The sequence below is a fragment of the Pleurodeles waltl genome, chromosome 3_1, assembly GCF_031143425.1.
Source record: "Pleurodeles waltl isolate 20211129_DDA chromosome 3_1, aPleWal1.hap1.20221129, whole genome shotgun sequence".
NCBI classification, from domain to species: domain Eukaryota; kingdom Metazoa; phylum Chordata; class Amphibia; order Caudata; family Salamandridae; genus Pleurodeles; species Pleurodeles waltl.
In genome coordinates, this window is record NC_090440.1 from 731,397,006 (window position 1) to 731,411,428 (window position 14,423).

At 47.9% G+C, this 14,423-nt stretch overlaps 1 protein-coding gene across 1 annotated transcript in view; it reads right to left on the reverse strand.

Moving 5' to 3' along the window:
* DCDC1 (doublecortin domain containing 1) overlaps positions 1–14,423 on the reverse strand; it is a 1,098,140-nt gene that overhangs the window by 43,795 nt on the left and 1,039,922 nt on the right. Inside the window, exon 35 of the mRNA XM_069223476.1 lies at positions 13,930–14,066. Coding sequence (XP_069079577.1) covers positions 13,930–14,066 — 137 coding nt within the window. The remainder of the gene's footprint in view (positions 1–13,929; positions 14,067–14,423) is intronic.

A 14,423-nucleotide genomic window follows, 5' to 3' on the forward strand; every position in this document is an offset into this window, starting at 1 on the left:
CAAACGCAAGACCAATTGCATTGCAAATACTTGTTATATTTTCTTGTTCAGGACTGCCAGGATTTCTTTGGCAGTCCTGAAAAGAAAAGAAATCATACCATGAGCTCTATATAGATAGATAAAGGCTTTGTGCTAGTGCCTTTGGAAACACAAAGGTCCATCTGACTCAAAACAGAATTGGTGGACCATCAGTTCTGCAGCTACTGCACTTTAAATCAGGCCCCTAGTCACAAAAAAAACTTTGTGCTTTGGCCTCCTAGAAACATTTAAATTAGAATGGGCTAAAACATTGTCAAACCTATGCATTCAAAAATTGGTGATGGACAAAGACCATCCAGCATGCCTACCTCACCTAGTCACCAGATCACTGTTTACACTTCAACTATAATTAACCATCTTTGCCGGAAAAGAATGGGTTCATGTACTGAAGTAAACAAAATATTTTCTTGTTTTACTTTTCAAACATTGTATTCATAAAATAAAATTAAAGTTCACTCCAGATGTTCTATTTGCAATAGCTGAAACATTTTAGAAAACAATACAGGTCAAATACTCCTTAGGCAGACAAATCTTGCAGCCTCAGACATCAGTTACTGCTCAATTCTCAACTGCACAGAGTGTACAAGAGTACATCAACATTGCATGCTCAGACCTCAGACAGCATTACTGATAAAGTTATTGAAAGTTTTATCAATATAGATAAAGTCATGGGGGGGCAGTGCCAACTGCCGAAAATGGCAGCCGCATAGAGGACGAGCTCAGGACTGGCCCGCAGTGATCCTGACCCAACGAGGCCACAGCCAAGAGTGGCACCTAGATACCTGAGAGGCATATTGACCTGGGAGAGCGAGCGGTGACCTGCTGCTGCCATCAGCTGGCACACAGAAGATGGGTGAGGGGGCCCGTGCCGGAGAGAGCACAAGATGGCTGCTACGGGGCTATGAAGCTGCCACGCGGGCCGCAGAAGAAGAGGTGGGCGAGGCTGTGGTGCTTGAACCTCCCTGCTGGCAGCGGCCGGAGAGGGTGAGGGCTGACACCGAAGGGCCCCAGGAGGCACAACAGAGGAGGCAAAGAAAGAAGGGACGGGCGCAGCCCAGCACTCTGCCCCCTTCTTACTGTGGAGCCGGGAGGTCCGGGAGCTCTGCACGCCGGGGCCTGGAAGGCCCCCTCCCGGCCAGGTGAGGAGAAGAGTGCTGTTCGGAGCGACCACAACCCATGAAGGGTCTGAAGCAGTGACAACTTGGACAGCAAAGGCCACTGGGAGACACAACACTGTCCCGCGGCAGATTAGAGAAGCTCCTGTAGGCATCAGCACCCTGGGCTGGACGGAGTGAGGAGGCCTGAAAGAGCGGCGAGGGCGGTCACAGGGGTGGAGGTGACTGAGCCCCTGAAGTGTCTGGCCAGGGGGAGCTATCGGGTGTCGGTCCGTGGGGCATCTATAGGAGTCAGGGGGGCCCTAGATCCCCCAAGGGCACAAGCGAAGGTGATGGGGTCTGCGAACCCACCGAGGTGAGGTGAGCGAGGCGGCCCCCAGAGATGTGCTGGGTCCAGAGAGGAGGGGCCCCACCTGGAGCATACAAACTGCACATAGCTGCACCCGATGGGGAGAGGCAGACGCCCACCGGCAGAGGATGCCTGCGGCAGAAACGGGCGTTGTGACCAGCAGAATACAGGGGGAGCCTGCCGGCTGAGGGGGGGGGACTAACGTTGGTGGCAAGGGGTCCCGTCCCCAGTCACCTCCCACTGTGGCCAGTCAGATGACTATGGGAGCAACCACAGAGCCCCCAAATGGGGAAACAATGCCTTAAATCCCAAGCGCAGAGACCACTCAGCCCTGACAGCGAACAGGGTGCAGGGGAGCTGCTCCTGCCCCGCTTGCACAACTCTCCCCAATGCAAGCCACCTTACAAAAGTTACTGGAAGCGATTGAGGAATCGAAAAATACCCTTAGGCAAGAAATCGGGAAGGTGTCACGAGAGCTGAGCCACCTACGGGCGGACCACCAGAAGCTTTCTGACAGGGTGAAAACCACTGAGGAAGAGTGGATGAAACTTGGAGCCCAGAAGCGGTCACACAAGACACAGATAGCCCATCTCACCGACAAAGTGCAGAGACTAGACTATCAGGCGAAGGACGCTGAGGGCCACAGTCACTGCAATAATGTACGCATTATAGGACTCTCAGAGGGGGCCGAAGGTGCTGATATGGTGGCCTTCCAGGAGCCCTGGAAGAAATCCCTCCTCGGTGAAAAGTAGTTTACTTCATTTTTTTGTACTGGAAAGAGCGCACAGGGTGCCATTTTGGCCCCCTAGACCGGTAGTGGCTAAGCTGTTACATTATAGGGATCAAGACATCATGTTACGGAGAACATGAGAAGCAGGCCCTTTTACAGTAGAGAACAGCAAAGTCAACATGTTTCCTGATTACACAGCAGTGGTGCAGGCGAAGCAGGCTTTATATCTATCCAAGAAGAAGGCACTAAGCGAAGATGGGGTCCGATATGCGCTGCTTTTCTCCTCAAAGCTGAAGATAATGTGGGAAGGCAAACACATTTTTGCTAGACCCTGAAGAAAGCATGGACCTGGCTTGAATATTACAGAGGTAGAAAAGTTGACTGTGCGGGGAATGAACCCAGTGCAGCTGGTTGTCGTAGGAAGAAGCACCACTTTAAGGATCGAACTGTCACAGATCACCTGGTGCGACAAACGCAACTACAAGTAACTCAGGAGCAACACGCAGTGATCCAGACTACAGCATCACTGGCAGAGTCGCCCACCTCTGATAGAGACAGAAACTACTCCACAGATGTACACGAAACAGAGGATACATCCGATCTTGAATCTATTGCCAGTGTGATTGAGGAGCTCCCTCAGGTGACACCTCAAACAGCAGAAGACATAATCTGACATTTAATGGAGAGCCTACCCTCGCTTTGCTAACGGCTCCCGTGGGAGCGGCAGCTTCCAACTGGGCGGTGCCTGTCCGGGCAAGCTCGATGGTCTTTTATAGGCAAACTGACATTTTACTCCCCACTCGCCCTTGGACTGCTCAAGACGGGTGATGATGAGAGACTGTAGAAGTTCGGTTTTGCCAGTTTGGGCGGTTGGCCATTGCTGGATTGCTCTTGGGTCAGGGAGTTGGGTTTTGAATATTGTTGTTCTTGAAGCCCAGATATGCATTTGGGGTTGGTGGTGTGGGGGGGGGGGCTGTTGGGGCGGGAGCAGGGAAAAGTAGATCAGTGGACACTGCAAAAATAAGTTGAATAATGGCACTGCAATTAAATTGATGTCCTTCAACATCCGAGGGATAGGGACCACATTAAAACGGCATAATATACTGATGTATATGAAGAGGAGAGGGGTCCATAAAGCATTCCTACAAGAATCCCACCATACTAAGACAGAGGCTAATAATCTTTGCAGGAATTGTTGGGGCAGCTCTTTGCCACTACATACTCAGCCTGTGCATGATATGGGTGCGGGCGGAGCTGCCCTTTGAGGCTATCACACTAGACGCTGACAAAGAAGGGCAATAATTCTTGGTGGAGGGACACCTTAGTGGCAGACCGATAGTCTTGGGGAGCGTATATACCCCTAACCAAAACCACAGTCTCTTTTGGAAGGTCTTTTCAGCCCGCCTTGAGCGATTCCCAGATAGGTCCTATTTGAGGGGGAGATTAAAACAGTATAATTGACCCAGACTGGGATCGCTCCTTTCCCACTCGTAGGGAGCCACACCACTTAGAGTGGTGAAAGGCCTGGCGCATTGGATAGATCAATGGGGTATGGAAGATACATGGTGGACTCAGCACTCTCACATTAAAGAATACTCACACTACTCCTCCCCTTACCAAGTGCATACAAGGATCGATCACATGTTCTGCTCCACGACACTCATGAATGATGTTCTCCATACCGAATACCTGGGTAGAGCAGTCTCTGACCAAAGCCCATTGCTGCTGACACTGCAGACACTGGGGAGGCGCCCCCGATACCGACATGGCGACTGTACCCTAGGGCCATAGAGGATGAGGACTTCTGAACTGCACTAGCCTCTAAATTGGCAGACTATGTATCCCAGAACAAGGGGACCCCCACCTCTAGGGGGTTGGAATGGGAAGCCCTGAAAGTGGTTATTAGGGGCCGCTGCCTTGAACAAACAGTGGGGATTAAGAAGGAACTAGAATCAGAACTAATCTACCTAGAGACAGAGCTGCAAAGGTGGGAGTAAAGGCTGGGGACAGACCCGGGGACCACTTGACACCTAGCAGAAACGCAAGAAGCCCACACCGAAGCCTTGGAGCTCCTTACATGCCATGACTACAAGGCATACAGGGAGTGCAGAATTATTAGGCAAGTTGTATTTTTGAGGATTAATTTTATTATTGAACAACAACCATGTTCTCAATGAACCCAAAAAACTCATTAATATCAAAGCTGAATATTTTTGGAAGTAGTTTTTAGTTTGTTTTTAGTTTTAGCTATGTTAGGGGGATATCTGTGTGTGCAGGTGACTATTACTGTGCATAATTATTAGGCAACTTAACAAAAAACAAATATATACCCATTTCAATTATTTATTATTACCAGTGAAACCAATATAACATCTCAACATTCACAAATATACATTTCTGACATTCAAAAACAAAACAAAAACAAATCAGTGACCAATATAGCCACCTTTCTTTGCAAGGACACTCAAAAGCCTGCCATCCATGGATTCTGTCAGTGTTTTGATCTGTTCACCATCAACATTGCGTGCAGCAGCAACCACAGCCTCCCAGACACTGTTCAGAGAGGTGTACTGTTTTCCCTCCTTGTAAATCTCACATTTGATGATGGACCACAGGTTCTCAATGGGGTTCAGATCAGGTGAACAAGGAGGCCATGCCATTAGATCTCCTTCTTTTATACCCTTTCTTGCCAGCCACGCTGTGGAGTACTTGGACTCGTGTGATGGAGCATTGTCCTGCATGAAAATCATGTTTTTCTTGAAGGATGCAGACTTCTTCCTGTACCACTGCTTGAAGAAGGTGTCTTCCAGGAACTGGCAGTAGGACTGGGAGTTGAGCTTGACCCCATCCTCAACCCGAAAAGGCCCCACAAGCTCATCTTTGATGATACCAGCCCAAACCAGTACTCCACCTCCACCTTGCTGGCGTCTGAGTCGGACTGGAGCTCTCTGCCCTTTACCAATCCAGCCACGGGCCCATCCATCTGGCCCATCAAGACTCACTCTCATTTCATCAGTCCATAAAACCTTAGAAAAATCAGTCTTGAGATATTTCTTGGCCCAGTCTTGATGTTTCAGCTTGTGTGTCTTGTTCAGTGGTGGTCGTCTTTCAGCCTTTCTTACCTTGGCCATGTCTCTGAGTATTGCACACCTTGTGCTTTTGGGCACTCCAGTGATGTTGCAGCTCTGAAATATGGTCAAACTGGTGGCAAGTGGCATCAGGCAGCTGCACGCTTGACTTTTCTCAGTTCATGGGCAGTTATTTTGCGCCTTGGTTTTTCCACACGCTTCTTGCGACCCTGTTGACTATTTTGAATGAAACGCTTGATTGTTCGATGATCACGCTTCAGAAGCTTTGCAATTTTAAGAGTGCTGCATCCCTCTCCAAGATATCTCACTATTTTTGACTTTTCTGAGCCTGTCAAGTCCTTCTTTTGACCCATTTTGCCAAAGGAAAGGAAGTTGCCTAATAATTATGCACACCTGATATAGGGTGTTGATGTCATTAGACCACACCCCTTCTCATTACAGAGATGCACATCACCTAATATGCTTAATTGGTAGTAGGCTTTCGAGCCTATACAGCTTGGAGTAAGACAACATGCATAAAGAGGATGATGTGGTCAAAATACTCATTTGCCTAATAATTCTGCACTCCCTGTACTTGGGCAGGATACATGACGAAGAGGGAAGGGCAGGGAGATTATTAACCTGGTTGATCCAACCGGAGAGCAGGGGCACACCAATTACCCATTTGACGTCCTGAACCGAGACTCTGCTCTATTCCCCGACAGACATCAATGATGAGTTTAGGGCCTACTACACATATTTGTATAGCACACCAAGGGAGACTGACTTGGCCTGTCTCCAAACTTGCCTGGTGGGTCTGAGCTGGTGACGTTAACAGAGCAGGACGGTGCAGATTTGAGTGCCCAAATGTGCGCCCAGAAGGTGAGAACTGCCATCAAAGCCCTGGCAACGGGGAAAACCCCAGGAACAGATGGTCTCCCGTCCAAATTTTATCAGAGATTTACCGGAACTCTGAAGCCCCGACAGGTAGAGATGTATACTGAGGCCTATGAGACGGGCGAACTACCACCATCCACTAGGGAGGCCTTGGTGATATCTCTCCCCAAGGGTAAACGGACTGACATGATGTATCTGATTACTGCCCTTTATCAATGTTGAATACTGACATTAAGGTGCTCAGCGAAGTCCTCGTGACCCGGTAACTATCACACATGCAGACTCTCACTCATAAAGATCAGAATGTGTTTATACCTAAGCGTCGTACATCACACAACCTACAGAGACTCTATTCCCTACTTTACGATGGCCCACATCCCCCGGAGATGGCGGCTATGATAGTGTCGGTGGACTTGCAAAAGGCCTTCGACACTGTGTGATGGGACTATCTAGAAGCAGTGATGATGTGGATGGGGCTCCGCCAGCGATGGCCACGATGGGTTAATTTACTATAAACCTGAGAGGACACACATTCTTGAGTAGCTATGACATTTGCAGGGGAACCAGGCAAGGCTGCCCCCTCGCCCCTTTATTGTTTACCATTCCAACAGAGCCGCTAGCGGAGAGCTTCCGGGCTGTAGCTGCAGAGTGGGGAGTTATCAGGCGGGGGAACCCCGCACATTAGCTCCCTATGTGCTGACGACCTCCGCATTTACTTGCGGGATGGGAACGCAGTGTTGTCACAGGTATTGCAGATGCTGGAGGACTTTGGCAACCTCTCAGGCCTGTGCCTCAATAGACTTAAGACATGTGTCTTCCCAATTATAGCAGGGATACCCTTCCTCTCTCCTGCCCAGAGGATGTCCAGTGGACCCCCGCACCTTTAAGTACCTCGGAATTCAAATTTATCATGACTAGAAAGACCTTCGTGAGGGTAACCTGGGGAAAGTATACCGGGCATTAAAGTCAGCAGTAGCCTTTTGGTGATTGTTAATGTAGGAGGCTGGCCTGGCTTATAGTGGGTACCTTGTGGTACTTACACCTTGTGCCAGGTCCAGTTATCCCTTATTAGTAGAAAAGAGGTGTTCTAGCACCTTAGACTGATGAGGTAGCTATAGCAGAGCAGCTTAGGCTGATCTAGGAGACATGCAAAGCTCCTACTATACCACTTATATCATATAGCACTATATCTCAAGAAAACACAACACTCAGAGTTACTAAAAATAAAGGTACTTTATTTTAGTGACAATATGCCAAAAGTATCTCAGAGGATATACTCCCTTAGGAGGTAAGTAATATACACAAATGATATGCACACAACCCAAAATCAGGTAAGTAACAGTTAGAAAAGTAGTGCAAACAATGTAGAATCACAATAGAGTGCAACAGGGAGAAATAGGCCTAGGGGCAACACAAACCATACACTCCAAAAGTGGAATGCGAACCACGAATGGACCCCAGGCCTAGTGTAGTGTGCAGAGGGTCACTTGGAGTGTAAGAAAACACTAAGGGTGTCCAAGATACCCCACCCCAAGACCCTGAAAAGTAGGAGTAAAAATACCCTACTACCCCAGAAAGATAGTAAAGTCGAGATAGGGGATTCTGCAACTGACTGCAAAGCACTGAAGATGGATTCCTGGACCTGAGGACCTGTAAAGGAAGGGGACCAAGTCCCAGAGTCACACACATGTCGGGGGGGGCAGGAGCCCACTAAACCCCAGATGAAGGTGCAAAAGGGCTGCCTCTAGGTAGAAGAAGCCAAAGATTCTGACAACGGAAGGTGCCAGGAACTTCTCCTTTGGTCAGAAGATGTCCCACGGCACGCTGGAGGATGCAGAGTTATTTCCATGCAGAAAGACCACAAACAAGCCTTGCTAGGTGCAAGAGTCGCGCTTGAGGATTTTGGGTGCTGCTGGGGCCCAGGAAGGACCAGGAGGTCGCCCCTTGGAAGAGGAGACAGAGGGGTTACTCAGTAACTCAGAGAGCTCCTGCAGAAGCAGGCAGCATCTGCATAAGTACCTGAACAGGAACTTAGAAGATCTGAGGACAGCAGTCATCTCAGAGTCACAAAGGAGGGTCCCACGACGTTGGAGGGCAACTCAGCAAGTTGGGCAATGCAGGATGGAGTGCTGGGGACCTGGGCTAGGCTGTGCACAAAGGAAGTCTTGCAAAAGTGCACAGAAGCCCGAGCACCTGCAGTTTATGCAGTACACAGGATTACTGTCTGGGGTGAGGAGGCAAGGACTTACCTCAACCAAATTTGGACAGAAGGGCCACTGGACTGTGGGAGACACTTGGACCCAGCTCCTGTGTTCCAGGGACCATGCTCATCAGGATGAGAGGGGACACAGAGGACCAGTGATGCAGACGTTTGGTGCTTGCGTTGGCAGGGGGAAGATTTTGTCGACCCACAGGAGATTTCTTCTTGGCTTCCAGTGCAGGGTGAAGGCAGACAGCCCTCAGAGCATGCACCACCAGGAAACAGTCATGAAAGCCGGCAGGATGAGGCGCTACAATGTTGCTGGTAGTCTTCTTGCTACTTTGTTGCGGTTATGCAGGTGTCCTGGAGCAGTCAGCAGACGATCCTTTGCAGAAGTCGAAGAGGGAAGTGCAGAGGAACTCTGGTGAGCTCTTGCATTCGTTATCTGAGGAATAGCCCACAGGAGAGACCCTACACAGCTCACAGAGGAGGATTGGCTACTGAGAAAGGTAAGCACCTATCAGGAGGGGTCTCTGACGTCACCTGCTGGCACTGGCCACTCAGAGTTGTCCATTGAGCCCTCACACCTCTGCATCCAAGATGGCAGAGGTCTGGGACACACTGGAGGAGCTCTGGGCACCTCCCATGGGAGGTGCTGGTCAGGGTTGTTGTCACTCCCCTTTCCTTTGTCCAGTTTTGTGCCAGAGCAGGGCAGGGGGATCCCTGAACCGGTGTAGACTGGTTTATGCAGAGATGGCACCATCTGTGCCCATCAAAGCATTTCCAGAGGCTGGGGGAGGCTACTCCTCCCAGGTGCTTCACACCTATTTCCAAAGGGAGAGGCTGTAACACCCTCTCTCAGAGGAAATTCTTTGTTCTGCCTTCCTGGGACCAGGCTGCCCAGGCCCCAGGGGGGCATAAACCTGTCTGAGGGGTTGGCAGCAGCAGTAGCTGCAGTGGAGACCCCGGAAAGTTAGTTTGGCAGTACCCAGGCTCTGTGCTGGAGAACCAGGGATGCATGGAATTGTCCCCCCAATACCAGAATGGTATTGGGGTGACAATTCCATGATCCTAGACATATTACATGGCCATGTTTGGAGTTACCATGGTGGCGCTACATATGGGTATTGACCTATATGTAGTGCACGTGTGTAATGGTGTCCCAGCACTCACAAAGTCCGGGGAACTTGCCCTAAACAATGTGGGGGCACCTTGGCTAGTGCCAGGGTGCCCACACACTAAGTTACTTTGCACCTAACCTTCACTGAGTGAAGGCTAGACTTATAGGTGACTTATAAGTGACTTAAGTGCAGTGTAAAATGGCTGTGAAATAACGTGGACGTTATTTCAGTCATGCTGCAGTGGCAGTCCTGTGTAAGAATTGTCTGAGCTCCCTATAGGTGGCAAAAGAAATGCTGTAGTCCATGGGGATCTCCTGGAACCCCAATACCCTAGGTACCTAGGTACCATATACAAGGGAATTATAAGGGTGTTCCAGTGTGCCAATGAGAATTGGTAAAATTAGTCATTAGCCTGCAGTGACAATTTTAAAAGCAGAGAGAGCATAAACACTGAGGTTCTGGTTAGCCGAGCCTCAGTGATACAGTTAGACACCACACAGGGAACACATACAGGGCATACTTTATGAGCACTGGGGTCCTGGCTAGCAGGATCCCAGTGACACATAGGCAAAAAAAACATCCATACAGTAAAAAAGGGGGGTAACATGCCAGGCAAGATGGTACTTTCCTACAGTTAAAACTTCCCATTATGGGATGGATCGCTGTCTCCAAAATGGTAATGCTCCCCAGGCTTCTTCATTACTTTGCCAACCTACTGTTGCTCATCCAGGTGACCTGGTTTTGCCCCTTGGACAGGCTCCTACGAGAAAAGGTGTGGGAGATGGGGTGCCAATGTGTAGCCCTGACAACACTCTGCCTGCCACATGGGGAGGAGGGGCTAGGAGTACCCGACTTTGAACTGTACCACTTGGCAGCTCAGCTTCAGTGGCTGGCGAGATGACTCAATGGGCTGGACACCTCGATGATCTAGACGAGGGGCCTACCCAAGAGTGGGACTCCTGGCTTGCATAATTCGTGGAAAATGGCCCCTCCTGGATTGAATATACTGGTGGCCACGGAATTGGTAGCCTGGTGCAGGGCCTCAGGTGAACACATTAAAAAAAAACACAACCCTGCCTTCCCACTGGTCAGCCTCCCACATGGTGAATCCTGCTCCTCCTTTAACGCACAACAGCTACAACAGTGGACGGAGGTGGGGATCGCAAGGGTGGGGGACCGGTACCAGGGAGGGATGTTAATCCCTTTCAGTGACTTGACGGACCAAACAGGCTTAGTCATCGGCCAGTTATTAAATTATGAGGCCATCGTAATAACCCTGAAACCATGTGAGGGGACGGAAACGAGGAACCCACTGTGGTTGTGATCTTACAATCTATGCTGATACTTGAGGGCAGATCCCACCTGGTAACGTGGTTCTACAGAGCCCTGAATGGGATGATAGACTGATCATTGGAGGGACTGAGACGTAAGTGGGACACAGATCTAGGGAGACAGATGACAGACGCTGAATAGACTCGAACCCTGGAATACCCCTACAAAATCCCCCTCCCCAAAAAAGGTGGGGAACAGATTTATTGAACTGGCATTGGGACTGGCACAGACGAGGGCAGCAATGGCCTGGAAGAATAGCAATGGACCTAGGTTATGCACATGGGTGGCAGAAGTTACCTGCTGGGACAGGGCGGAAGAACGGGTCCTTCAGAGGGAAGATATGAGATGGATGAGGAACAGATTGATAGCCTCCCTTTGGGCAGAGGTGGCGTGAACATAGGACACTCTTGAGGCGACTATGGATGGCGCTGCAGATGGGCCGCTTAATCAGTGGAGTTCAGACTGCAACAGCTACAGACCTCCGGGACCCCCCTGAATAAACATGCATGAACACTCAGGGTCCCCACTTCCTCACCCCCTCCCCTCTGGTAGGGCCCCATGTATGCCCAGACGTGGGTCCTTTGCTCACTGTGCCACTGGATTCAAGCTAGCCTGGCTGATGAAGGGTGATACCCTGAAACCGGTCCAAGGATGGTTGTTTCCTGGCCTGGCAGTTCGGGCTGGACTGTTCTCATGAGGAACAGGGTCAAGACTGATTTGCATATGGCTGGGTCCAAACTGGGGTGGAATGGTGAGCAAAAGAACGATGGATTAAACCCAGATCTGTGACTGGGGTGAGTGTTTGCATTGCGCAGCACTACGTCTATCATCCTTTTGTGTTGCTAAAGGGCCCCATGTGATCACAGGCACACACGCAGGACAAGTAGTTTGGTTCAGATCACTGGGCAAGTTGTATGTTTTGCCTGTTAGTTGTTATATTCAGAGTGGATGGGTACCTGAGCGCCCACAGCTGAAAGTGGTGGTAGTCAACACCCGGCTTCACGGATACACTGCACTGAACTGGGAAACCACTGGCAACCCCCACTGCAACTCTTTCACTTGTAAACAGAGCTCCATGAGGAACAAACCTCAGAGTTGGGGTAATATAAAATGATAGCAGTGCTGGTTAACTGCTTCAAAGTTGTCATGGAAAAGTGACTTGTAAGGCCATGTAAGCTGTTTTGATCATGTGAATAAGATGATGTACCAACCGAAATACCAATAAACATGTTAAAAAAAATTGATAAAGTCATGCGATATAGTCAATGCAGTAATTGCCTAAACAACCAAATCACCAGTCAGCATAGATGTTTCCTCTAACATCAGGTTTAAATTTATTTCATGAATACACCTGCATAAGCGTTTCCGTTTAAGTGGTGTTTTGGGGGCGTTTTTGAGGCGTGGACATGTCACACTGAAATACAGAATTTCCATTTTCCATACATAAGCTAAGTTCCCCCAAACAAAATAATTGCATTTATGTGAAAGAAGACATGTCCCGAAATATAGATTTAAATGTTTTTACAAATAAATATTTGGGCTCCAAATGGCAACTTGCCATGTCTTTGTCATTTTCATGAAGCAGTCAAAATTACTAGTCACACCTTGACAGATTCTACATTTCGTGCATGCCAGATATCATTATCATCAATGAATAGGGATGCACATTAAAGCATTTTCACCACCATAATGCCAGAGATAGCCAGAATAATGTCAAGAACAGCACCAATTAGGTACTGTTATGACAGGACCACCATCATGTACTCAACAGCCAAAATTACAATAATGTCAAGGGGAAGTAATTAAAATGTCACCAGTAATGGCTCAATTTTCATGGGTGGGCCACACTTATGCCTTTGTTATTTGGATAGCTACATTGTTGCCAACAATGTCAACAGTACAGCAGTTCCCCATAGAATGTATTCTGATTCTAGCTTAATAACATTATCAATACACTCATGGCCTCTGATGGTGAAGCCTAACCTGCTGTTTCACTTAAAAAAACTCTCAGTACAATACTAACCCCTTCAGATAAGCATGCTTTAAGAATAATAACCAACAGCAGTTATGATTGAAGATCTGCTTACCTTGAAGGTAACCCTTATTCAGTGGTTTGTTGGTTGATGTGAGGTGCTAGTACTGCCTTTGTGGATTTTGGGTTAAAGAGCACTTAGGCTGGCACCTTATCACCAGCACCTAAACCCCACATATTTAACTCTCCAAAACCTCAACAGGTGCATTAAGAATTATTCAATCCCTTTTTTAGCGAGTTGTAATTCAACAATTAGACACAAGGGCTGCATTTTACACTATACACTTCCAAACACAGCTGTCTCCAATGCATTGGGGTCCATTCAGAGGATCCCATCATGTTTCCACTTTCTACTTTGGAGAGATAGCAAACAAATGTGACTGCAATGACTACAAACCTATACTCTCCAAGCACACAAAGCTTCTGAAAAATAAAAGCCACAGACATGATTCGAGGCTGGGGACATCAGTACAGGGCATGTACCTGATTTTCTTGTTTATTGAGAAAGTTGCATCACAAGAATGTAGATAGTCAACACAGTAAGTAAGAATCAATGTATTCAGCATACATGGCAGGAAAAAGTGTGTTGGTCATCTTGTGATAAGCAGCTTGCAACCTTTTTTTACCTTTCCTTAAACCTTGCTATTGTGGTGGTGAGTGTTGCAGTTTCAGTGGTTGGCCATGTGTTGTGCTGGACTTACTACTGCTCACTTGTGACAGTAGTAACTTATATCTGTAAATTTGACTCCAGTCTCTGATTCAGGGGGTAGATACATGTAAGTCTACAATGCTTAGTAACTTTACACTCTTAAATAGTACACAGCCAAAAGTAGTAAAGTATCTCAAAAGTGTAGGAGTAAACGTACATATGCAGCTTACAAGTGTAAGTTACTTTGTATTTCTTTTTTCAAAGCCATGGATTTTTTTTTCTGACTGTCATAGGGCATCTCTCTGATGTATTCAGTGACTATTCATACTTTTGGGGCCACGGCTTGTCTTTTTATAATGTTCGACTATAGACAGAATAATTCAAAGCTGACCCTTACCTCCAGGTGTTGTATGTTTTCGATGAGTTTCATTTCATCGGGTGTTTTCTCAGTCCAGCCACCTTCTACAACCACTGGCTGTGCTGGATTCTTCGTTGGCACCATGCTGGCTGGCTTGAGAGCTGTCACCCGTTGCCCTGAATTAAATAGTGAAATTAGCTTAAAAAAACATTGATGCTTTCAAATATATTTGGATACGGTAGCAATACTTCTTACACCCACTCACATACAAAGTGATAGTTTCTCAACTGTGACAAGTGTGATTTCCGATATTGTAATTTGTAGCGTACCGTATTTTTGCATGCAGACTTGCCCTTCGTTAAATGCATTAATGCAAGGTGATGCGGTGTATCCTCTAGTTATAATAACGACCAGGTGAACACTTTAGTCGTTGTGCATTTCGTTAGTCATGAAAAAGAGGTAAGTAATGTTTTGGTGTTAGGAACAAAGGATAGTCTAAATCTTTGGTGTAGGTGTCGTACGATTTTAGGTTT